At 37.2% G+C, this 27993-nt stretch overlaps 1 protein-coding gene and 1 pseudogene across 16 annotated transcripts in view; one reads left to right on the forward strand and one right to left on the reverse strand.

The window, feature by feature from the left end:
* BBS9 (Bardet-Biedl syndrome 9) overlaps nt 1–27993 on the reverse strand; it is a 431432-nt gene that overhangs the window by 357097 nt on the left and 46342 nt on the right. For 13 of the 16 annotated variants that reach the window (XR_013356572.1, XM_077856234.1, XM_077856239.1 and 10 more), the window contains one exon: nt 4538–4642. The exons of the other annotated variants lie outside the window; for them this stretch is intronic. Coding sequence is in view for 12 of the 13 variants with exons in the window: in XM_077856234.1 (XP_077712360.1) it covers nt 4538–4642 (105 nt within the window). In the remaining variant the exon portion in view is untranslated. The remainder of the gene's footprint in view (nt 1–4537; nt 4643–27993) is intronic. 16 annotated transcript variants of the gene reach the window in all.
* Nucleotides 18808–19162, forward strand: LOC144288274 (gamma-aminobutyric acid receptor-associated protein-like 2 pseudogene; annotated as a pseudogene).

Consider the following 27993-nt stretch of genomic DNA (forward strand, 5'->3'; position numbering starts at 1 on the left):
TAAATAAAATTTTAAAAAAAGACTCAGGCAAACATCAAAGCAAATCCTAAATGCAGATCAACTGGGAACAGCCCCAACATCCCAACCCAGGAATGTTTTCACATTCAGCAATATAGTCAGTCAAAAAGTATCAGTGGCATTCACTCTAAAATCACTCAACATAGAAATATGTTATGAGGGGCAACTGAGTGGCTCAGTGGTTGAGCATCTACCTTTGGCTCAGGGCATGATCCTGGAGTCCTGGGATCGAGTCCCACATCAGGCTCTCCAGAGGGAGACTGCTTCTCCCCCTGCCTATGTCTCTGCCTCTCTATGTGTGTCTCTCATGAATAAATAAATAAAATCTTTTAAAAATATGTCATGATACCAACTCACACTCTTCTCATTTGAAGATATGTTGATCCCAACAAGCATTAGAGTCAGGAAAGGGCACTCTGACGTTTGTCAGCTATATTCCCTTAAAGAAATTCTTTAAACCTTAGTTTCAAAAAAAAAAAAAAAAAAAACTTAGTTTCCCCATCTGTAAAATAGACTACAGTTACATAATTCTCAGCAAAATAACTGGCACATAGTAAGCCACTCAATAAATACTATTATGAAATCTTCAACTGATGTAGGTGATTACATGAGGTCAGTAAATCACCAGCAAAGTACTTGGCATAAGTCAGCATGTAACTCATATAAGTTTCTGATATTGGTTTCTTTCCTTTCTTAGGACAAATGCACTAGCATTTACCTTATAACTCTAACAATATCTAGAAAAGAGCTTCCCAGAAGTCTATGTAAATCCTAACTAAATAAGAAGGCTTCTGTAACTACTTCTGAATACTCAGGATCTTTCAATGTCACATGTAGTTCATAAGCTCTGGCTTCACCAGTTCACAGTTACTGCACGCTATAAAAATAATACCCTGAATTTACAAAAATGGCTTTCTGACCAGGAGCTTAAGCCACTTCTAAATAACAGTTCATTACTGACAATGACAGGATCAGTCAAATACAGAACCATATCTTACAGGAAACCCAAGGCTAAAAAGAGGATCTGTTTTATACTGACAAAGTCAGTCAATGGCAAAACAAACACTCAAACTCAAAATTTTTGGCCTCAAACTGAGAGTTTTTTACAGCCCAGATTGCATTTCCTCAAAGGACAAAAAAAAGGACACTGATACATTGATTCACATCAATTTTCCAAGTCTTCACTCAATACACACAAAACCAACACACAGTTGTGATTAAACATTTATAAAAGGAGTAATGTCAAAATCTTTTCTTTATTAAGGTATATCAATGTATTCTTTGCTGTAATGTCTGAGGTTGATAGTATAACCTTTCTGTTCTTTTAGGGAGGTTGGCTTATTAAGTGTAATTATTTTTAAACCTACTACACATTATAAAATTGTACACAAAATTTAATGTTTTCATCTTACGAGTTTTTATAGTTCATCTTGTTTCCTCTGGCCATTTGCTTTTAATATGCAACCAGTGAACAATATGTTTTTTATGTTTCACATTTAAAAATTCAGTCTTCCGAAAGCTCAGCCAGAAATGTCCATTTCAAAAAGCTTTCTTTAGCCACTTGGCTTTCAGTGACATATGTGCAAAGTGAAAATGTAATCAACAGTGATTTTCTGCAGATCAGATGGAATCACTTAGCATACTCAACGTGGTTCCCAGTCCTTGCCTCAAGAGGAATGTCCTTCAGCAGGCAAGTGTTTCTTTTAAACATCAGACTAGCTACTGTTGTTTGAACACCAGTGTTATCTTGGCATGCTTGGAATATATGTATATTCTGAGGATTATAAATGCTACCCTGTATCAAAATAAAATTGGAAAACATTTACATTATAAACATTGTATGGAGTCAATACAAAATTTAAGTAACTAGCAAGTAGTATTTGAGGAACTAAAACTTTTGAATTTTAATCAATTCCTCTGTTTTCAAAGTTTCTTTAAGCTCAGAATACTGCACAGATACAATAGTGCTCATGTAAGCAGAAATACTAAATATCAAAAAAGTTAGTGTTAAAAAATTATGAACTGCAAATAATCTTATTATGTATGCTCTCTTCTGTCACACAAATGATTATTTTTAATTTAAAAATTACCATAAAAAATTACCATAAAATGAATAACTCAGGAAATAACAGGTGCTGGCAAGGATGTAAAGAAAGGGGAACCCTTTTACACTATTGGCGGGAATGCAAACTGATGCGACCCCTCTGGGAGAAGTAGAAGGCTGTGAGATAGCTCCCTGAGAGCCACTGGTTGGGCACCAACCTGAACATAAACACACACACACACACACACACACACACACACACACACTGCAGGACTGACAATCATCCTGCAGGATGATTGCTACAGGGGAAGAACAGAACAGACATCAGAAATCCAGCAATACTGGGAGATGGTAAAGCCTGGTCAAGCTGATATGCAGACACTTCATTAACACCTTGTAAACATCCTGAGAAAGGCTGCTCCCTTGAGAGTAAGAACCATGCCCCAGGGATCCCTGGGTGGCGCAGCGGTTTGGTGCCTGCCTTTGGCCCAGGGCGCGATCCTGGAGACCCGGGATCGAATCCCACATCGGGCTCCCGGTGCATGGAGCCTGCTTCTCCCTCTGCCTGTGTCTCTGCCTCTCTCTCTCTCTCTCTCTCTGTGACTATCATAAATAAATAAAAATTTTTAAAAATTTTTAAAAAAAAAAAAGAACTATGCCCCAGACTAAGCCCTAACAAGATCCACAGGGAAGAGAGTTTGGGAGTCAAGATATCTCAAGTCAAAGAAGTTTAGGAAATACCTTGGACTTCCCATAAAGCTGCCGTGTAAGAACATAAAATCAAGCTGTCACAAGTTCAAGGTGATCAGCCAGTAACTGAACTTGTTATTTTCAGTCTTTACTTTAGCTTTTCTGCTGGATATGCAAAGATACGTCAATGTGGTTTTAATTTGAATTTCGTTGGGGTCTATCGATGCTGAGCATCTTTTCATGTCCTTATTGAGCCATTTGTTTATCTTCTTCTGTGATATGTCTCTCCAAATATTTGTCCTTTTAAAAATTGGATTATCTTCTTATGAGTAATAAGAGTCCATTATATGTTCTAGATACAACTCATTTGTCAACTATAACTATATGCATTGTGAATATTTTCTTTCAGTCTGAGACGTGCCTTTTCATTTTCTTATAAAAATATTTTCTTTTGAAGATGAGATTTTAATTTTGGTGAAGTATAATTTATTGTTTTCTTTCTTTTATAAGTGCTTTGTATGCCTGAGAAATCTTTGCCTACTCCGAGGTAATAAAAATTTCTTCATAAAAATAAATGTTTATTTTTTTCTTTGACAAGTTCAACAGTTTTAGCTTTTAAATGTAGGTCTGTTACCCATTTTATGTTAATCTTGTAATTTTTCTTCTTGCTTTTATATGGACTTATTTTCAATTGTGGAACCAATCTTATATTCCTACAATAAATTTCCAATTGGTCATGAGAGGTTATCCATTTTGTATATTGCTAGATTCCATTTGCTAATATTATTTTAAAATTTTTGCATCTGTGTCAATGAGGCATACTGATTATAATTTTTCCTTCTTATGGGAACTTTGTCAGCTAATTAGTATCAAGACTAAATAGGCCTCATAAATGGGTTGGGAAGTATTCCTTCTTCATCTATTTTTGGAAATAGTTTATATAGCACTGATATTATCTCTTCTTTAAATATTTAATTATTGGGATCCCTGGGTGGCACAGCGGTTTGGCGCCTGCCTTTGGCCCAGGGCGCGATCCTGGAGACCCGGGATCGAATCCCACGTCGGGCTCCCGGTGCATGGAGCCTGCTTCTCCCTCTGCCTGTGTCTCTGCCTCTCTCTCTCTCTCTCTCTCTCTCTCTGTATGACTATCATAAATAAATAAAAATTAAAAAAAATAAATATTTAATTATTTTACCTGTAATACTGTCTAAGCTAGAAATATTTTTGTGAGATGTTTTTTATTATGAATTCAAAAATCTGAATAGATGTAGGGCTGTTAAAAGTTTCCATTTCTTCTTGTGTTGGTTTTTAGTAAATGGTGGTCTTGAAATAATTTGTTTATTTCATCTAAGTTATTAAATTATATTGGCATAAAGTTGTTTATAATGTCCATTTATATCCACTTTAATATGTCTGAGGTCTAAAAGTATCTTTTAAAAAACAGAATTTCTAGATTCACAGACTAATGGTGGTCACACTAATTCCAAATCCCTCCTTCTTTTACTTTCTGGGGGTGGGGGCGGGGGGCATGAAACTACCTTCTGTACTGTACTTTCTGCATCACTGTAATACAAAGAATATCACAACCTCTACCATACATGGACAGGGAAATTCCAACAGCAAGTTCACCATCAGCCCATTATTACTCTCAGAAACCAAGGATACAGAGAGTAAAGAAGAAAAGGCTGGTAATATTCTATGAAAAGGAACAGAGGGAAGCTGAGATCTTAGGGGAAGACAAAAATCAAAGAAAAAAGTGAAACAATAAATGCAAAAATACTCAACATAGGTTGGGACCTAGGAGTTCACGGCTCTGGCTACAGGAAGGAACTTGAAAGCATGTTCCAAGTGGAAGTCTCAGAGAAGCACTTGATTTTGGGAGTGAATTAGCTAGAAAGAGAAGGAATACAGGTTTGTTTACTGTAGTGACATGGTCAAAAGACATTCTGAAACTACTTTACATATGTTATAGGAACGAGTAAATGACTAATGTGTTAATGTTGATGGGAGCCTGGGATCCACTTTGGAAGAAGGGATATAAATACAGAATGGGAAAGGAAAAAAAGAACCATGTAGGGATAGATTGAAATTGGAGATACTATGTGAACTCATGATATCTAAATAATGTATATGTCTAAGGTGATACATGTTCATGTGCATATATCCATATTTCTGTGCATGTTTCTACATATGTGCTTTTGAATTTACATTGAATATACATGCATAATTGTTACCCTGTCCTCTAAAAAGGCCTAAAGGCAAAGATACTGTGTAACATGAGCACACTTAACACTCAGATCTCAGTTTCTAACATCATTTCCAATAAAAAGAACCAGGGCTCCCCAGAAAAACAGCTCATTCCATGACTGGAGCAGGATAGGTATGAGATGATCCTGAACATCCATCCTGCTGTGCTATAAAGTTTTAAAAGTCCTTTAAAAACACCAAAAGAGATATGTCACAGGGACACAGGAGCTAACTTGAGGCTTCCATTGGCCAAATCTGGGACAATTAAGCACCAAAACTATTAAGTTCAATATTGACTTAAAAACTATTGGGAAAAATAGAAATTCATGAGTCTACACTAATAATAAATAGACAAATAAATAAATGAGGGAGAAGGGAAATCTGCTAACACTGAAAGCCAGATGGCAAATATAAAGGAAGTGCTGAGTTAGAAAAATCATCTTGCAACCATCACCATAAAGATTTTATCAGGCAAGAATCATCAACAAATGACAAATTTATGGGAAAATTTTGATGAAAAGCTGGATATGTGTACTGCTTACTAGTAGCAATAGGGGAAAACAGTAATTATACAGTAGAAAAATCAGGCAACACCTTAAGCCAAAATTGATCAAAATTAATCATCAGTGATGGTGACTCTACATGATACTCTAAGGAAAATGCAACATTACCTATTCTTGGCAGTAGTATATTAGTCTGGCCAAGAATGTATAGTCTTAATGTCACAAGGGAACAACTGATAAATAAAACAAGATTTTTTTTTCTTTTTTTACAAGAATGTATAGTCTTAATGTCACAAGGAAACAACTGATAAACAAAACAAGAATTTTTTTCTTTTTTTAAAGATTTTATTTATTTATTCATAAGAGACACAGAGTGAGAGAGGCAGAGACACAAGCATTGGGAGGAGAAGCAGGCTCCATGCCAGGAGCCCAATACAGGACTCAGGCCAGGGAATCCGGGATCACACCCTGAGCCAAAGGCAGACGCACTCAACCACTGAGCTACCCAGGCATCCCATGTTTTATTTTTTAAGTGATGGGAGACACTCTTCAAAAATGTCAATGTTATAAAAGACAAGGAAAGGCTGTGGAAATTTCCCAGCTTAAAGAGACTAAAAATACGTGCAAATAAATACAGACTAGACTAGAGCTTGTAATAGTGGGGGTGAGGGGGATGTCATAAAGCACCTTTTTACACCATTAGATCAACTGATAAAATTAGAATTGGGGTATTAGAGTAGATAAAAGTATTATATCAATGTAATTTTATGAAATTAATAACTGTACTGTGGTTATGTAAGAATATTCCTATTGTTAAGAAATACACACTAAAGTGTATTTCTCTCATATGGTTCAGGAAAATAAAGTGTATGCATGAGATAGAATGAGCAAGAAAGGAAGGAAGGGATGATAAAACAAATGCAATAAAAATATTAACAATGGAGAAATCTAGTTAAAGCGTATAAAAATGCTCTTTAAGTTATTTTTAACTTCAGAGAAAACAAAGAGAAAAAAATGTAATCATGCCTCAGCTGTCAGCAGTGTCTATACAGCCATAATAATGTAAATTCTTGTATTAGTTACAGAAAAGGTCAAGTTTTTGTGGTAACAAAGGTACCACAAAATACAATTACTTAAATGAAGATAGTTTACTTTTGCTAACTATAGACACAATTTCTTAACTCTTCCCACTCCTCTATATGTAATCCCACTTCTTTAAAGTCTCTTTTCACCATCTGCCATGAATGCTGTTTCCTGCTGGGATCTTAACTGATACAGTATGTAGGGATTTGGGGACTGGTTTGCTCACATATCTGATGAATGCACAGATGATTTCCCTGTGGGGGCAGGGAAGAGGAAAAAAACAATAGAAATACATGGCATGCAATAGAACTATAATTGTTCAAATTATTATTGGTGCAGTGTAGGATAAAGTGCCAGTGAAAGACGGGATTTTGAGAGATAAATGGCTACTGTACTCAATCGCTTGATGACAACAATAATAATACATTAATAATTACAAAGACTGCGTAAGTGGGCAACCTGCTCTGTTTAAGCATTTACAAAATAAAAAGCTTGGGATCTTGAACTCCCAAATCAAGGTACAGGTGGAGAACCTAAAAACATCTATAGTGGCCATTTAACAGTTTGATGGTGCACAAAGAAAAAGGAAATACACAGATCTTCTAGGGTCCATTAATTCCTGAGAATGTCAAATCCCACCTGACCCACTAGTCAAAATGGGACTTACATTTTAGGTCCCTTCACTTTTGGGAGAACAGCAAATCTAGCTTCTTGGTACAAACTCAGAGCTTACCCAAAGACTTTATCTTTTTACCTCATATGCTTAGAAATTTAATGGGTGGGGTGCCTGACTCAGTCAGTGAAACATGCAACTCTTGATCTTGGGGGGGGAGGGGGTCATGAGTTTGAGCCCCACTGAGCATAAAGATTACTTAATAAAAAATAAATAATAACCTTTAAAAAAAGAAATTTAATGGGTATACATTGTGTGTTTTCCCATGCATTTTTAGCTCAAGAAACACAGATCAATATTGACTACTTTCTTAGATAAGTAATAGTAGTAAGTAGAAAGTAGTAAGAATATCTACTTTCTTAGATAAGTAAAAAAAAAAAAAATTAAGAAAGAAAAGGATTGATTTTTTTTCCCTGAAGCTTTCTTGAAGGTGAGATAGTTCATCCATGAAAAAGTGTTAGTTATTTGTAACCTATGTGAAGCAGCAGCCAGTCTTAAAACAGTCCTTTCTGGATAAGGTAAGTACAAAGAATATTAGTATAATTGTTCAGGCTGCTTTTAGTTTCTCTTAATCAAAATTACTAGATGATGGAATTCAAAAACTTACTACACGTTATTACTTAGTGTAGTAATAAGCATTTATAAGTAAAACCTCTTTGTCATGCAAATTTTTTTAAAAAGGATATCTTCTTTTAGTGCTAATCCAATACTGATAACACTACACGTATATCTGGTAAGCAGGAAGTGGCAAGTACCCCATAAAAATTCAAGAGCCCACCACACTTGAAGTTTCTAGGAAAATCTGGGACATGTTAGAATATGCCCTCTAAAAAAAGATGTTGTTTCACCTTGCACTGCCTTCCAAAAAGAAAAAAGCACAAAACTTGGAGACTATCCTTGAACTTTAGAAGCAGTAAGTTGTACATTCAAGTAGAGTGGCTACTTTTAAGTAGAGCCCAGAGTAAGAGACTGGTAAAGGAAGGCTACAGTGTAAGCTGATCTTCTATGGTCTAAAAGACCCAGTAATACTTGAATTACCTATGTCAGACAGATCTACTCTACATAGCCTCTGGAAACCCCCCAAAAGAAGAGTCACTGCACAGACCCTCAGGTTATCTGTCAACAATTATTCTCCATTTGAGAAATAGCTCCTAGTTCTACAGGGCCATGATACAGATTACACACCTAGTTATGGACACTAAGTGACTACATGACCAGAGCTGTCCATCATGCAATGGGTTACCCGTCTACTGAGTCATGAAATTGAGTTTGTGAAGTAACATTTTATCATTAAAGAGATATGAAATATATAAATAAGAAAAGAAGGCATAAACTGAGTAAGTGGCTCAAATTCCCATAGTGCCTACTCCACCAATTGCTTCACTGCCTCTTCTATGACCCCATGTGGAGGTCCCTATGACTAATGAACAGAAGAAAAAACCCAGAGCCTTGACTTATAGATGGGTCTACATGATATGCTGGCACTGGGTGTGAGCTGTAACATTAGTTTCCCACTCTAAAGTATCCTTGAAAAACAGTAAAATCTTCCCAATGAGCTAAACTTTAAGCAATACATCTCATCACTTTACTGGGAATGCGAGACAGCCTAATATTCATATTTACACTGATACATGGGTAATGGCTAATGCGTTGGGATCAAGGAAGTGGAAATAAAAAGACTGAAATAAGGGTGAAAAAGGAGGTCCAGAAAGGATTTGTATGAAAGGATGTCTCATAATGGACATACTTTGTGAAGACATTAGAGATCCTAGTTCCCAGGAAGCTTCTAGCAGGGAACACAGTCACAGTTCTATTAAATTTGAAGCTGAGACTACTGCAGTTGAAATTCCACCACCACAGGACAGGCAAAGAAAAAAAAAAAAAAAAGATTAATTTGCTGACAGAGTGATTTCTCCATATTACTAAGAGGAAATTGGGTGGTGGTTATACAATAGAAACTGATAAATTAAGTCTGAAAACCAAAGGATACACTGGCCAGCCTCAGTATTATTCCTATGTCCAATAATAAACTTAATGAAAAACTATGTTAACCCAATAAATATAGGATACTTAAGGACTCAGATCTTTGGGGTAAGAAGGCAATGAAGCCTGTTTAGCCAATGTGCTGGAAAAATTTAAGAATATAAAATAGTGGAGAAAGGAAATTATGATTATCAACTTCAGTCTGTTGATCAGCTACAAAAATGGAGACTGTTACAGCTAAGCATATTTTACATTATTTCTCCACCATCCCACTCCCTTTCCCACTAGGTTTTATGATGAGCACTAGTGATGATTACATTGCAATTCTGGTTTGGGAATTGATGGGAAAATGACTAAAATATCACCCTGCAACAAAAGATGACTGATGAGAATTTGTGTCTCCCCTGCCTGAATGAAGAGTAAGAGGAAGGGTCCTTCTCCATGGCTCCTACTCATCATAAACTCTCAAAATACTACCATTACTCCCCACCGTCCCCTCAACCCTAGAAGTGGTAAAAGCTTCCACTCCTGATAATACTTGGATGCTTCATTATTTGTTCCCTTAACTCTGCCTACACCTGTCAATGATCATCCCTTCACTGAAAACTCTTCATTTAAATCATCTGAAATAAGCTCTAATTCGTGCTGGGATACTGACTGATACAAAAGTATTTGTAGAAATTAGAAAAGTAGCATTCCAGGCAGCCCAGGTGGCTCAGCGGTTTAGCGCCACCTTCAGCCCAGGCCGTGATCCTGGAGACCCAGGATCAAGTCCCACATTGGGCTCCCTGCATGGAGCCTGCTTCTCCCTCTGCCTGTGTCTCTGCCCCTCTCTCTCTCTGTATCTCTAATAAATGAATAAATAAATAAATAAAATCTTTAAAAATAAAAAAAAGAAAAGTAGCATTCCAATTTAATAAAAATAGAGTAATTTTTAATTTTTTTAAGTAATCTCTACAACCAACATGGCGCTCAAACTCATGACCCTCAGACTAAGAGTCACACTCTCTACTGACTGAGCCAGCCAGGCACCCTAGAATGATTAACTTATAATCTTTGTTACATGAAACCTACAGAGCTTCATTTCTCATCAGTATGGTGTACTGATCTGCTGTGGTTCCTGTATAAGAATTATCTGGGGTTGTCCATCAAATAATGAATGGATAGATAAAATGTGGTACATATCCATACAATGGAATTTTAAAAAAAACACAGAATTAGTTGGGATACTTTAAAATGCAGATTCCTAGGCTTCACCCCAAACTTTCCAAATTTGAATTTCTGGAAATGAGGCCCTGCACACAACACTTTAAGTAAACCTTCCCAGAAAATTCTTTGTACACTAAAATTTAAGAACCATTGTTCAAAAGCAATGATTCTCAAAGTACAGTTCCCCACACCAGCAGTATCAGCAATATGTAGAAATTTGTTAGAAAATGTAAATTTGGGGGCCACACCCAGTCCTACTGAGTCAGAAACTCTGAGAGTCGGGCCTAACAGTCCCATGTTTCAATAAGCTTTCCAGGTGATTCTGGTGGACAATGAAGTTTGAGAACCACTATTCTATAGTTTTGTCTTTTCTCTGTACAGCAAATATGTGATCTTTGTCAGCCAGCTTCTGTTCCCAAATTCTATGTGATCCTAATAGTACTAATTCAATCCTTATCACCTACCAAAGAGCTAAGAACTTAACCAAGACCTTACCCATAACAGTATATCATCCTCTAACCTTAGTCATGGGCTCATTCTAGTTATGAAATGAGTAAGTCATGGAGATGAAAGGTACAGCATAGAAAATACAGTTAATGGTATTATAATAGCAATGTATGGTGATGGATGAGTGCTACACTTGTGGTGAGGAGAGCACAGTATAATTATCGAGTTGTTGAATCACTATGTTGTATACCTGAAACTAATGTAACATTGTACATCAACTATACTTCAATTTTTAAGCAAAAAAATTAAAAATTAATAAAAATAAACTGGTAAAAAATGCTCTTATGGTAGATCATGGGCTAACATAATGTGTTCATCTCCTTTCCCTAGAGAAACCATATAGGAATGATAATAATACTTGCATCTGCCAAAATTAAGAATACCCTCATTCTCTGAGCAAAACTGATAGCAATAAAAATGAAACCATAAGGGATCCCTGGGTGGCGCAGCGGTTTGGAGCCTGCCTTTGACCCAGGGCGCGATCCTGGAGACCCAGGATCGAATCCCACATCGGGCTCCCGGTGCATGGAGCCTGCTTCTCCCTCTGCCTGTGTCTCTGCCCCTCTCTCTCTCTCTCTCTCTCTCTCTCTCTCTCTGTGACTATCATAAATAAATAAAAATTAAAAAAAAAATGAAACCATAAGAAACTAAGAGACAAAGTCCTTTAAAATGTTTACACTCCCCTTATATTCCCTGTTAATTATCATGCCAAGTACTCAGATATTACTTGCCCTGCTGCCAACCCTGTGCCTGAGGTGGGATTACTCAATCGTCTGAACATTCACTGGGTCCCAGAGGTGAAACCACTCACTCAACTGTGGGGGCAGACAACCAAGCTTTTTGCCCATGACTTACAGCCAAGCTTCTGTAATCATGACCTGGCAAGCATTCTGACCCCTTTTATTATTATTTTACTCAGGGTAGAAATTAAGAGCCTGTGGAGACAGTCATTCACATTTTCTTTACCTGACTAGGGACTCTGAGGCATTATATCTAAAGAGTTCATATGACTTCCTATTTTAAGATTGTTAATTAAAGACTATTATGTCCTCTTCTCCTCTAAAAAGAACCACCCCAAACAAAAAGAAGTAAAATAAACAGACATAAACTCCTTCAAAGAAATCAAAAGACCTGTGGTAAGCCTAACCACAATATATGAAGATGTGAAGTGAACAGAGAAAGGGTAAACAATACAAAACGGCACAGCACGGTTAAATCTAAATGCTTGAAGAATATATTTATTCACCCCATAAAATTCTAAAAAGGCTCAGGAAGTAAAAGCACCAGGTACCAGAGAAAGTGGGGTAAGATGGGATCCAAAGACAAGAGAGTTATTTAAACATCTATGTAAGTATCAGATACACAGACCTTCACAGAAAACAGAAAGTACAATCTCTGGAGAAGCTGAACTAAACAAGGGACTCCAGATTAGATGGGCACAATATAGAACAGCATGGGAATGGGGAAAGTACCTGAAAATACACAGATGAAGATAAAGTCTATATTCTGGATAGTCAATCCTCTAATTCCCTTCCCCAACCAAGGGACTAGGCCCATGCTCCTCAGAAAGAAGTTAAAGAAACCTATAGAGAGAGACTACCTCAGGAGAAAATACCTACAGCTACAGATATTTGAGTCCCCAGTAAAACAGCTAAGTAGTCCCGTAACTGTCCTCAAGAGAAGCCCAACAATTGACAAGCTCTTGCCCCTGGCCCCAGGGACACAGTTCAGAGAAACGCAAATCAAAACCACAATGAGATGCCACCACACACCCACTATAGTTGCTGTAATAAAAAAAATGAATAAGGATGTGGAGGACCTCATCCTTGGGTGGAACCCTAGTTCATCAATGGTAGGAATGAAATTAAGTTCAGCAACTTTGGAAAAATGTTTGGTGGTTCCTCAAAAGGTTAAGCATAGAGTTACGGTAAGACCCAGCTATTCTATTTATGGATATATATATATAGATATATAGATATATATCTATATATATATATCCAAGAGAAATGAAAACTTTATATGAATGTTCATAACAGCATTATTCACAATAGCCATAAAGTAGAAAATCTAAATGTCCATCAAAAGGCTTCTCGGCCTTTTGCCTAAGATCAAGTGTCTATCAATTGAAGATCAGATAAACAGAATGTGGTATATTCATACAACAGAATATTATTCTACACTAAAAAGGAATGAAATACTGACACATGTTACAGAACAAGTAAACCCTGAAAACATTACACTAAGGGGCACTTGGGTGGCTCAGTTGGTTAAGTGTCTGCCTTTGGCTCTGGTCACGATCCCAGGGTCCTGGAATCGAGCCCCACAGTTGTGGTCAGGCACCTTGTTCAGTGGGGAGTCTGCCTTTCCCTCTTCTGCCCCTCTCCCCAACTAATGCTCTCTAAGAAATAAAATTAAAAAAAAAAAAGAGTATATTAAGTGAAATAAAGCCATCACAAAAGACTTCACAATGTATGATTCCATTGATGTGAAATGTCCAAGAGTCTTCAATAATTTCCTAAGTGTTGGGAGTGATAAAGGTGTCTTTTGTTGTGTTAATGAGATAATTTCTGGCCCTCACCTAAGGATGGGGGCTGTTCCAGGAGAACAAACCATATGATTAGAGGGTTGGAACTTTCAATCCTACCCCTCATTCCCCAACTGTAGGGAGAGGAGAGGGGAGGGGAGGAGGTAGAACATATAGCCAATGGGTCGGTGATTTAATCAATTGTGCATAAGTAATGAAGCCTCCATAAAACTCCAAAAGGACAAGGTTTAGAGAGCTTCTGAGTTGGTGAACACATGAAAATTTGGGGACAGTGGCACACCTAAACAGGATATTGAAGTTCTAAGCCCTTTCTCCATATATCTTGCCCTTGGCAGCTATTCCTTCTGGCTGTTCTAGAGTTATACCCTTTATTTAAAAAAAAAAAAAAAAAAAAAAAAAAAAACTAGTAATCTAATAAGTTGTCTGAGTTCTGTAAACAGTTCTAACAAATAAATTGAACCTAAGGAGGAGGTCATGGAAACCTCTGATTTATAACTGGTCCATCAGAAGTACACATAACAACCTAGGCTTGGGACTGGTGTCTGAAGTCTAAAGGAGGGGGTCATGGGAATTTCTAATCTGTAGCTGAAGGGTCAGAAGCATAGGTAACAACATGGGCTTACAACTGGCATCTGAAATGGGGAAATGGTAGAGTGTGATGGAATGGGGAGCAATCTTATGGAACTGATCCCTTAACTTGTGGAATCTGATACTATCCCCACCCAGATGATTAGAATTGAGTTGAATTACAGGATATCAAACTGGTGTCTGGAGATTTATTTAGTACTGCATGGGAACCCCACCCCCATCCCTGCTCCACACATTGAAAACTGAGTTTTAGAACAATTTTAATGGTAAAAGGTTTATTTTGGAGTGGTAAAAATGTTCTAAAATTGATGTGGTCATGGCTGCACACCTCCATGAGCATAATTAAAATCACTAAATTGTGTGCTTTAGATAGATGAATTGTATAATGTGACTTATACCTCAATAAAAATGTTTTGAAAGAAAGATATATAGATAGCCAAGAAAGCCAACTAGCCAACTGTCCTCTTTCCTTCCCTCTTCCCACTTGTCATCTATGCTCAGCAACCAGGCATTTATTGCCCTTCATCCTCAAAAGAGAGAGAGAGAGAAGGGGTTTTCTCTTTAAAGAAATACTGGCCTGTCTGGGAAGAACGATAGTGATTACTATTGGTGCTAGCTCCTATGAATGTATAGGACCCTTGTCCTCATTCTGACATTTGGAGGTCCCCAATTTAAACTAGCTCCTCAAACACTAAGCTGGCTGGTCAAAAGACCAACCCACTTCTACAGTACTTAATCTTCCTATTGACCAATCCTCAAGGAAAAACTTTTGAGGTAGGCCAGCAATAAGAAAAGCCCAAGAAAAACAAAAGAATAAAACAAAAATTACTCCAGAGCAAAAGGTGATAATAATTCAAAAAGTAAAAAATTAGGGAGAAAAAAATCCCATATTTCCAGATAACAGGAAGGTCCCCCAGGAACAAGAGGGAATTGACAGATTCAACAGTATGACTAAAGCCTAGAAAACACTTAAAAAACTGTAAGGAGGGGATCCCTGGGTGGCTCAGCGGTTTGGCGCCTGCCTTTGGCCCAGGGTGTGATCCTGGAGTCCCGGGATCGAGTCCCACATCGGGTTCCCTGCATGGAGCCTGCTTCTCCCTCTGCCTGTGTCTCTGCCTCTCTCTCTCTCTCTCTCTCTCTCAGTCTCTCTGTCCCTGATGAATAAATAAATAAAATATTTTTTTAAAAAAATTGTAGGGGTTTGTGGGCAGCACGGGTGGCTCAGCACTTTAGCACTGCCTTCAGCCCCAGATGTGATCCTGGAGACCCAGGAGACCCAGCCTGTGTTGTGTCTCTGCCTCTCTCTCTCTGTGTCTCTCATGAACAAAAAGAAAAGAAAAACTGTAAGGGTTTGTAAAGAAATGTACCATTTTTATTTTTAAGAAATGTATTATTTATAAAAAAAAGAAATGTATTATTATTTTAAAAAAGAATCCACTAGAAAGAAATAATTTTCCTTTGAGTAGCACAGGACATTGTAACTATAAAGAAGGAAATATGATCCTGGTATATACTACATTGAACAATACTTACATATCTCATACAAAGTATGTATTTTTTTTAAGATTTTATTTGTTTATTCATGAAAGACACAGAGAGAGAGAGAGAGAGGTAGAGATACAGGCAGAGGGAGAAGCAGGCACCATGTAAGGAGCCCGACGCGGGACTCGATACCGGGTCCCCAGGATCAGACCCTGGGCCGAAGGTGGCGCTAAACCACTGAGTCACCCAGGCTGCCCTGTATTAACTTTTAGAATCATCTATAGAGAAGTCACAGAAGATTTAGCAGTACGTAAATACTATTAACCTTGACAAGGCAAGAATAAAGGTGGAGTTGACAGAAGTTGAAAGACTTAAGGTAGAGAGTAATAATGGTAAAGGTAAAATAATGTTCTCGTTTTACAAAATGTGGAACCAAGGGGTTGAAAGCTGATGAAACAAGAAATAGAAGTATCCTGGGGCACCTGGGTGGCTCAGTCAGTTAAGCGTCTGCCTTCAGGTCAGGTCCATGATCTCGGGGTCCAGGGATGGAGCCCCACGTTGGGCTTACTGAGCAGGGAGCCTGCTTCTCCCTCTCTACCCTGCTCATTCTCTCTCTCTCTCTCTCTCTCTCTCTTCCTCTCTCTCTCTCTCTTTCTCTCTACCCTAAATAAATAAGATCTTTAAAATATATATATTTTTAAAAGGAAGTTTGAGTATCCTGTGGATAGGTGCAAAAATGAGCAATGAAAACGAGATAATGACATAACTGGAAGGATAAGAGAAAGAATGTGTCATTAATCAAAACATTTTGTCACTGTGGTACATCAACAGAAAAAAACTCAATATGATGAATTCTAAAATAGTGGTGTAATTACATTATTTAGAGATAGGAGTTAACCATGAGGGGGGAAAAAGGCAGGGAGGGGGTGGGGGGAAATAATGCCTTCATAAGTTTGTCTGCACTATTTGGCTTTTTATTTTTATGAAAAGAATTGCACGTGGTAAAAGTTATTTTGAAAGCTTCTGTGATCTTGCAAGGTTTAAAGTAAAGGTCTATTTTTAAAGATGTAATAATATATCTGGCTAACACACATCTAACATCTCTCTTTAAGCCTAGAAACTTCATCCCTGATTTTCTAACATCCCTACAGTGGGCTAGATATTAAGGGGTGTCATTATATTCCCTCCACCTTCAATGAAAACAGTACATAAATGTGCATGATGTGTAATCATTTTTAAGTGGGAGAGAGAAGACAGAAAAATGAGTATGATATCATATTTTAAAAGATAGATTACTGGAAAACCAAAAGGTAGAAGACTGATTTCTATACTTCTAGCTCACTTCAATAACAGTGTGATAAATACAAAGGGCTCAACTATTCTATAATAAGCACTATATAAATCCTAAAACTCTACCATAACATATTAGACTTTAAAAGGCCAGAAAAATATAGCTATTGCCAGTTAATCTCAAAACTGGGGGAAATTTACAAGAAATATGGTTCTGGCATGTTAGAGGTCCCTAATTTTAGTGTCCTCATTAACTGAATAACCTATTAGGCACAATGCCTACTAACCCATATCATTTGTCAAGCTTACATTTATTCCAATATAATTAATACACAGTGATTCCCCAACAGATAATCTATTCTACACACTGACATCAAACAATATGGTTTTTAGGAAGTTGGACAGGAGAAGCAAAGAAAGAGTAAGGGATGAATGATGGAGCCAATTTCCCAAGTTTCAAAAGAATTTGTCACCATCTTTCAAAAATAAAAGAACCATTGATTGGGTTCCCAAATTATATTATGTGTTGATCAATTCAAGAACAGTCTAATACTGCTGAGAAAACCACAGAATAACAGGATTTTGAATAATCTTTCATTGAAAGGCAAAAGTTAAACATCATATTCCTTGAGAGAACTAGCAACAGTAGACATATTAAGAGTGCTAGGCACTGTTTCTAATATATCAGGGCCCACATTAAAACCACTGCTAAAGTCTAGAAATGGTCATAACAAATCTTTCAACCTTACAGCATAAAAGTCAGTTGATAATTTCTTTGTCTAACACCTAATAAAACTCATTCTTCCAAAATTGTGGAAAAGCTAAGCACAGTCCTCCCTTATTATAAAGTTTCCTGTTACAAAGTTGCATGGTTTACACATATGTTATACTTTATTATTTTTTTAAAAGCCCTCCTTATAACACCCTCTTTGTTGTAATACTCAACATAGTTTGCCTCCAGGCTAGATATATAATGAAAGCAAAATGAATTCAGACAGATTGTTGAGGAAAAAAGCTAGTTTCATTTTAGTAGTCTTTCTAAAGTCTTTTTTCTTTTCTTGTAGCTTTTCATCATCTCAATGTTTTGTTCTCAGTGAACATTTTCCTTTTCTTTTTACATATTTCCTTTGGTAAATGAGAGATGATAGATTGTTAAAATCATTTTATACTACCTTAGAAACAAGAACTTTTAATATATAACTCCTGCTTCCAAAACCTTGTACAAATTTCATCTTTAAGACAATGAACTGTATAGGACTTAATCAACCATCTGCAAAAACCCATATGAAATCTTAATTTTCCACTCATACATTATGTTCACAGTCCCCTAAAATCATGAATATAAATTTCAAAATTAGATTTAGGAATACTTCTCAGTTATTGTTTCCATATTAAATAATACTGTCTTATTTTAGCAAAGATCTAGAAATTTATTCATAAATTTTAATGTAAGGAAATGTGGTATTAAAACCCTGCTTACTTTTAGCTTAAGCAGAAATACAATTCAAGTTAATATGATATACCAAGTTTAATCATTTCTGATATTCTAAATTAGCCAGAAATGACTTAAGTTATATACTATATGAAAAACTGATGGTGCAAATTTTATATCTTTAGAAGTTTAAGAGGTAAATTCTTCTACATAAAGCATACCTACTAATACTAGAATTCTATTCTTGATATTCTTATCTTAAAATTTCATAATAGTGAAAAAATGCAAAAAAAAACTTCAGCAATTTTTTAAACCATCCAACATATGTATAAATTTTAATATTTACTGTCCACATAAAGAATTACATAAGAATGTTCACAGAAGGTTTATTCACATTAGAAAAAAAAAAAACTGGAAACCACCTAAAAGTACAACAAAAAGATAATCTAGGTCATTGTGGTTGGTGTGCTGAGCTCCAAAAACTGGCTGCATCCTTTCCCTGCCGTGGCCACCATGGAGTGGATGTTCAAGGAGGACCACTTGCTGGAACACAGATGCATGGAATCTGTGAAGATCCCAGCAAAAATATCCCAACTGGGTTCCCGTGATTGTGGAAAAAGTCTTAGGCTCTCAGATTATTGACACTGACAAATGGAAGTATCTGGTTCCATCTGATAACCCTGTGGTTCAGTTTACATGGATCATTAGGGAAAGGATCCAGCTTTCTTCTGAAAAGGCAATCTTCCTGTTTTGTGGATAAGACAGTCCCACAGTCCAGCCTAACTATGGGACAGCTTTACACGAAGGAAAAGATGAAAATAGATTCTTGTATGTGGCCTACAATGGAGAGAACACTTTTGGTTTCTGAGAGCCAATGCTGGGCTAGGTACACCATTTCTGCTTGTGTATCTTGTAATCAGCAAGCCATTTTCAGTTACCAGGCTCTTCACATAGACCTATTAGTGCATTTGTAACTGGATTTATTTCTTAATACAGTGGAAGATTTGTTTCCTTAGATTAGTAAATTAACAGACAGAGTTTTATTTTGAGTTTTCCGTTTTGTGCACTGTCCTCATGGCTGTACTTCCGAAGGAACTTGTTCCTCTGAGGATCATATTTAATGAAGACATTTCCATATTAAAGTGGGGTAGGTGGAGTATTAAAGTGAAAGAGAGGGAGATAATGCATTTCTTCTAGGTTATGTTTGAAGTGTTAAAGATGGCTAAGTATTAAAAGCGCCCAAATGAAATCCTTAGCCATCAGAACACTTGCTTCATTAGATTTTGCCAAGTGTCAATCATGTTGGACTGAGCTAATCTGCTTCTCTTTCTGAAACTATTAAGGTAAATAATTAACAATAAGAATTCCTCTTATAAAGGCAAAAAAAAGATAATCTACTTAGAGTTTATTGTGTATGTTATTGTATATGTGGGTGTGTGTGTGTGTGTGTATATATATATATATATATATGTACTTTTATGCGTGTGGAGATAGATAGATAGTAGATACTCTACACAGAGTACTACTAATGTACTTTTAAAATAACATTAACCTGGTAGTAGTCAACAAACATTTGCTTTCCATATTAAGTATTAACATATATCTCTCTACCCTGTGTTTTAGAATTTAAATCTGCAAGTGAGATTTTCCATGTAGATTGGAAAAGGGTTACTAAATCAACTTAATTCAAGAAAGACTGGGGGATAGGGAGGATTGTTCATTTCCCATGGCAATATGTTTTGTAGATGAATATTTTAAACTGTTAGAACATTTTATATCATAGTATCATTTAAATAAAGTAGTTTTATGGTAATCATTTTCCTTCTCAATTGAGTAAAATATTTAATAGCTTAGTTATTCCACTCTTCAGAAAAGAACCATGATGAAACATATATATAGATCAAAAATGGCTGTCAAATCCTATCAAAACTACCATATTTAACCTTTCTCTCGTCAAAGGCAGTCCTGACCACAGACATTTCCATAACACTTTTCCAGCCTTGGCATTCAGCCACCATGAAAGAAATTTTTTTTTTTCAAACAACACCAAGAAACTTAAAATATTCTTTTTAGCCTTTCCACTCTTCGCTACAGTAGGCAAGAAGGCATTTAACCAACAAATTTCTACAGTATATATAGAGAGAGAAGGAATAAGAATTCACCTTTAAGGAAAAGTAACAACTTTAAATGATCACGTAAAAAATGAATTTGCAAACTACAGGGAACACTCTTTATAACCTTCCCCCAGGAACTAAAGGTTTTATACAATATAATATACAGGAAGACGCTGTTTGAAAGTAACATTGTTTTATGGGTCTTGGACCAGAGATTTTATAAATGAATACCATATATATGAGAAAACCCAGCACAGGATGAGAATCAATCCTATTCTCCCCTTGATCTTCCGACTTCTCACTATGGATCCATAAAGGATCTTAAAAACAAATGAGGGAAGTTCTCCAATATTATAAAACACCTACACTTTAATGCCAAGGCAAGGAACAGGAGCCAGCACACCATAGGGATCCTTTTCTAACATTATTCTCTAACATTTCAACCCTATCTGTTAGAAATAAAGGCCATATGGTTCACTGGTGAGACAAGGGTTATCAAAACATTATCTGTTGATTCCCTATAAAGAAAATAGCATTAATCTTTTATTTGCACTAATATCCCCATACAAAAAAAGCAAGACTGTGTTCTGGCTGTTCATTCACCCCAGCTGAGCATATCAGTTCACTCTCTGGATGACTATCAAAGAATCCAGACGGCTTTGGGAAGCACAGCCTCCCAGCAACCACATGTGGCCACTAACACATTTCCTTGGCAGACAAGAAAAAGAGCTTCAGTTTAGACAATTAGAAATTATTTGAAGGCTGAGGATCTGATTATCTAGGGTTGCCTTAAGATGAGGCAAAAGGTGACTTACTTATTCCTCAGTTCACGGTTTTCTTTGGCGGGCTTTTTATTCCAACGTATGCATGAATTTTTATTTATGTGACAATATAATCCCATACAAGCTTATAGAAGTCATTTTATGATTTAAAAAATATTCTACCATCCTCATATATATTATTAGTAAAATCTGTTCACCTCCTTTACTGACAATTATGTTCCAAACATACTGAACCTTTTATATACAGCCTTTTCTTTCCACTTCAGTCACAAATGTGGGACTACTGTGCTGTCAGACCTTTATAATCCATACCATGCCCATATCATGCCTACATTCTAACTTTAAATTTTCCCTTGAAAGAAACTCTACTTGTCTGATGTTTCATTTGGTGAAAAAAATCAAAGTAAAATAAAAGAACTAGAAGAGTTCAAGGAAAATGAGCTCTCACAAGCACAGAGAGAAGAGAGATAAAAGGGTTAATGAGAAGAAGAAATGTCTTTTATACTAAACATCAAAGAATTCAAATAATTTTGGAAAACTAAAACCTTTCTGATATGCGAATATTATCACAAGTACTCAATAATTCTGAGTATCACATTTTATGCAAAAAAAACTATTGATAACAAAAGGATGAATAATGTATAGAAACAAAACTCTAAACCAATGAAAAAGCTCATTATTTCTACTGGTAAGCTTGACTCGCATAAATACTGCCTCACTGGCATATGGGGGCATAATTTGAGTAAAGGTTGACCTGGAGGCCCAAGTAATCACCTCCATTTTTACCACTATGATACCTAATAACCCATGCACTGTAGTAATCGATCAACACACATTTGTTAAGGAAGCAAACAAAACTCAGAGGTTGGCTAGAATCAGTGCACTGGGATAATATTTGTTTCAGAAAAATAATCTTGAAAGCCTGAAACACCACAACCACATAGCAATTTTGGTTCATTCATTCAACAAATACTATGTGCCAAGGACTGTGCAAGACATTAGATATGTGGTGAACAGAAGATACAGTCTCTGCCCTCACTAAGCTTACAAAAAGACCTCCCTCTCCTTTTTCTCAAAGAGTTCATATAGACCCTCTCTCTAACTAGCAATGCAATCAAATAAATGGTAATGTATTTTAAGGAACATGGGCTTTGGAATCAGACAACTCTGGATTCAAAGCTTCTCTATGCCTAGGTATGATCTACAGCAAGATCCTTATCTTCTTTGAGCTTCTATTTCCCAATCTGGGAAATTACAGTTACACTACCTATCTTACAGGGTTAAATCCAGTAGCACAATATATAGGAGATAATAAATATTAGAATACTCTCCACATAGTTCTCTCTAGAAATAAATATAAAAACTCCTGCTAGAAGATCAAACCACAGGGACGCCTGGGTGGCTCAGCAGTTAAGCATCTGCCTTCATTCAGCCCAGGGCGTGATCCTGGAGTCCCGGGATCAAGTCCCACATCAGGCTCGCTGTGGGAATCCTGCTTTTCTCTCCGCCTGTGTCTCTGCCCCTCTCTTTCTCCGTGTCTCTCATAAATGAATAAATAAAATATTTTAAAAAAAAGAAGAAGAAGATCAAAACACAAAAGACAAAAACATTAAAACTCTGCAAGGGAGAGAACTTTTTAAGCTTAAAGGAACCTTAATAAATTATAAAAGAACAATCTGACCACATTAAAATACACACACACGCACACACACACATTGTACAACCCTAGAATAATATGGTAAAAAGACATTTGCATCAAGTAGAAAGAATAATCTGTACTAAATAAGTAGCTCATATAATAAAAATAAAAGATGCCAGACAGCCTCTCCTTTGCTGTCCTGCCCGCTGCTCACTTGCAGTATATTCAAAAAACTTCTAGTTAAATAAATAAAATAACAGATTAATTACCCAGGTATTTACCAGAATCATCCAAACAACTGAACTGCTGAATACCCAAGAATTTTTATGATGAACATCCATTTTTCAAATCTGTCAGTCTAAGCACTATTTTCCAAAAACCCTTTCAAAATTGTAACATTGTGGATTAAACGAATAAATAAGCAAATGATAGAGCATAATAAGTATATACCAGCAGCAGCAAAACAAAGGAAAGGACACAACTTCTTGCCATAATCTTGAAAAATGAGGACCTTCAAGAAAAGTAGAGGTTTCCAAGAATCTTCAGGGCTAGTTTTAATGCATTTTGTGAAAGTGCTAACTAAACTCCACTCAAGGAGGAGGCAGTGAATAAACAAAATTCTGAAAACCTTATGAAAGATCTCAAATTTAGAGAAAGACAGATCTAGAGGGGATATAGACAGCCTGGAGAAATAGAAATGCCCCCGAATAACAAAAGCTCTACCTTCACTACATTCCCTCTCTACCAGACAAGAAAAACAAATTTTCCATGTTAGTGTTTTTCTGCAAAAAGGCAGCAGGAAAAGCCATAGACCATAAGAACAGCAGCCAGGCTAAAGATCTCCCGCAATGATGAGGAATATGAGAAGTGGAAGACAGGCTAGAGAAGGAACTACCATGTAAAGCCTCATACACACCCACAAGAAGTTCAAAGAAAAAGGGTAAGGGAGAGGAAGAAAAGTGGGGAATGGAAATGGAGCCTGGTAAGACAGTCCAACAGAAAAAGGAACAAATGGAACCGACTCTAAGGAAACCTGGTGAGGGAAGATCTAAAGTCTGAAACAGCCTCCCTACCTTCCAAAATAACAAGTTACAGACCATCCAGGTCAACTGAACAGTGATTCATGACACTTAACAAAACCAAAGAAGACAAAGCTAAGGTCAGATGATCCAGTAAAGCACCACAGCCACAGATACCTTCTCTACCTCCTCTCCCATCCCTACCACTCCACACCACAGTCAAGAGACAGAGACACTGAGCAATATACAGCCCTCCAAACTGGATGTGAAAAAGGAAAACAAACTTATCTCTGATTGGTGAAGAGCAAAGGCAAGGAAAACTCACCAGCCCCATAAAAAAGCAAACTGACCCAGATAGAGTTGGCCAAGCTAGGCTTGAGCAAGATAAAAAGAGGTTGGCCTAGCAAATCCACAAACACACTATAGAAAAAAGCAGGAGGAAAGAGAGAGAGAGATAACATACAAAAGACAAATGGGGAGAAAATAAAACCTAGGGGGATCCCGGGGTGGCTCAGTGGTTTAGAGCCTGCCTTTGGCCCAGGGCATGATCCTGGAGTCCCAGGATTGAGCCCCACATCAGGCTCCCTACATGCAGCCTGCTTCTCCCTCTGCCTCTCTCTCCCTGTGTCTCTCATGAATAAATAAAATCTTTAAAAAACAAAACAGGGATCCCTGGGTGGCGCAGCGGTTTGGCGCCTGCCTTTGGCCCAGGGCGCGATCCTGGAGACCCGGGATCGAGTCCCACATCGGGCTCCCTGCATGGAGCCTGCTTCTCCCTCTGCCTGTGTCTCTGCCTCTCTCTCTCTCTCTCTGTGTGACTATCATGAATAAATAAATAAAATCTTAAAAAAAAAAAAAAAAAAAAAAAAAAAAACAAAACCAAGAGTCAAAAGAAAGCCCTCTGAAAACATTTCACACTACTGAGCAGTTTAATAAGAATATGAATTAAACAATAAAAGCACCCATGAGGGATCCCTGGGTGGCACAGCGGTTTGGCGCCTGCCTTTGGCCCAGGGCGTGATCCTGGAGACCCGGGATCGAATCCCACGTCGGGCTCCCGGTGCAGGGAGCCTGCTTCTCCCTCTGCCTGTGTCTCTGCCTCTCTCTCTCTCTCTCTCTCTCTCTCTCTCTTTCTCTGTGACTATCATAAATAAATAAAGAAAAAAAATATTTAAAAAATAAAAAATAAAAAAAATAAAAAATAAAAAATAAAAATAAAAAATAATAAATAAATGAATAAATAAATAAATAAATAAAAGCACCCATGATAGGCTGATACGTGCAAAACTAAAACAAAATGAGAACCAAAGCCCTAATAATATATACATATGTATGAAATATGACATCATAATAATTGAGAAACAATTTGTTATCAAGTGACATACAGTTGTAGTATCATCTATCAAATATCAAATAATCAGTGGATGATCCACACAATATGAACACTGAAACATCCTCTCTACCTTCCAAAATAACAAGGTATAGACCATCTCTTGTCTCTGGTGTGGGGTGGTAGGGATGGGAGGGGAAGCAGAGAAGATATCTGTGGCTGTGGCAGCCTTACTGGACTATCTGGCCTCAGTCCTGTCTTCTGTGGTTTTGTTAAGTGTCTTGAATCACTGTCCGCACAACATGAACAGGATGTAAAAGGAACAGATCCAAAATGACTCTCAGAGACTGCTTCACGAAAGGAAATCTCAAATTTCATTGAATAAAACTCATTTATAAGTGATGGTCCAAGTATATAGACTGAAAAGGGAACCTGAAAAGGCAAAGTATCAAAACAAACAGAAGGCACAGATGAATGTCAGAAGTGCTATTGTACATGCTCCCTATCAGTCCCAGAGTACTGATACAGAGTACTCCCCATCAGTCCTGAAGAACTGATACAGGGACCCCATCCACCTGCAGACACTGTTATCAGACTCCTGAGCTCTTCTTTGACATAAAGTATATGTAGCTCAAGATGGCTTTCCCAGAATATAAAATATCCATAGGTTTAAATTTACCGTATGAGGGACGCCTGGGTGGCTCAGTGGTTGAGCGTATGCCTTCGGCTCGGGGCGTGATCCCAGAGTCCTGGGATCAAGTCCCATATCGGGCTCCCTGCAGAGCCTGCTTTGCCCTCTACCTATGTCTCTGCCTTTCTCTGTGTGTCTCTCGTGAATAAATAAATAAATAAAATCTTTTTAAAAAATTTACCATATGAAATTTTTTTACCATTTTAAAGGAAATGCCAGTGTGATTTGGAGTATAAAAATTGACAGGTAAATATGTCCATCACCAAATATTTAGGAATATCAGATAACATGCTATTTTTTCTATTTATAGACAAACCCAAGTAAATGGGTTTTTTTCTGTTTGCTAGTAAATCTATGTTTTCAATTGATGCAAGCTGAAGACAAATATTTAATAAATTCTTCAAATGACTTCAAGATACATTCATATAAGTAAAACCTTTGCTAAGAAATATATCTATTTAACATATTTCTTGCCATTATTTGTATATATCACATATTATATACCACCAGATTTCACATGATAAACATACTTTTTCAATATGCCATTTTAATGGTGAGATAGCTAAATTCAGAAATATAAAATTACTCTGGGTTAACTCAGATTGGAATATTCTAGGTTATAGTCTTATTTTTTGCACACTGATATGTTATTGGTGGTTATATTTGGGAGATGGTGCTAAATCATTTATTTCCTCTTTTCCATATATCCATATGTTTAAAATATTCCTTTGTGAACATGATTACTTTTATAACTAAAGTATACACATTTTGGTGTGGGGAAGATGAGGTAAAATCATGTCCTACATCAGGGCACCTGGGTGGCTCAGTCAGTTAAGCATCCACCTTAGGCTCAGGTCATGATCCTGGGTTCCTGGAATGGAGCCTCACATCAGGCTCCCTGCTCACTGAGGAGTCTGCTTCTCCTTCTCCCCCTGCCCTTCCCCCTTTCCGTGTCTCTGTCTCTCTCTCCACCTCCGAAAATACATTTCTGAAAAAGAAATCTTTAAAAAAAAAAAAATGCCCTACATCATTTCAAGTTTCAATTTATCTATAAAGAACTTGGAACATGCTGCCAAATTTAACATGGACTAAACCCAGAACTAAAAACATGACAAATGGCCATGCAAATCATTTGATTATACTGAATTACAACAGATCTCTAAATATGAATAAACATTTGAAGCAACCATTCCTCGCACTCCACAATGTAGCAAGAATGAGCCAGAGCAGAGCACAGTCAACAATTGCTTATCCCCTGTCTCCTCCAGTCCACATAAACACCTCATGGCACACTCAAATCACTACTGCTTGCCTCTCCTGGTAGTTGTAAAGCAGCACACCAGGAAGGTTCTAGGAGAGAAAGTAAAGTCAAAAGATAGACATTTATTACAGTTTTGGCTGCCCAGCACTTATTTTACCCTCTTCTATTAATGTTATATACAAGGGTTAAGGTGGCCTCTATATATTGGCCCCAAGTAGTTTAGTTCTTCACAGCAGGCTGACCATGAATGAGAACTCAAAGCCCACAGATGCCAAACTCAAAATTTTTGGTTGCTTTAATTATAGCCCAAATTGGCATATTATCAGCCATTTATACTGTGCCTGCTTTGCATACTCTGCAAAAAGGCACCCAATATCTACTAGCCATAGATAAGACAAATCCTGGAGCTACAGAAGTCATTTGTTGCCCTCCAAAGCTTCTTGACCAGGACTCATCATCTTGCATCTAAGCAATTATCACCTACAGATATATGCCCCACTCAGATTTTCCTCTCCCCCGGAAGTTTCCTTGCCCACTTCTCCTTCTAGATGGTGGTCTAGATTACTGCCATGGTCTCTGGAAAATCTCCTGCAGTGAGGGACTTCCCCTCAAATGTAATCCTGTCAAACCACCACCCAAATAAAGCTCACTGTGGGCTACTGACATCTCATAGTCATGCCATTTTCTTTGAAAAACTCCAAAATCCTCAAACTCATCACAGTTTATTTACCTACATCCCCCCAAAGGTCCACCTCTTTCTACTCTTAATCTTAGTAGTTGGGCAGCCCTGGTGGCCTAGCAGTTTAGCGCCACCTTCCGCACAGGGTGTGGTCCTGGAGACCCAGGATCGAGTCCCACGTCGG

This window comes from Canis aureus, chromosome 18, assembly GCF_053574225.1.
Source record: "Canis aureus isolate CA01 chromosome 18, VMU_Caureus_v.1.0, whole genome shotgun sequence".
NCBI classification, from domain to species: Eukaryota; Metazoa; Chordata; class Mammalia; order Carnivora; family Canidae; genus Canis; species Canis aureus.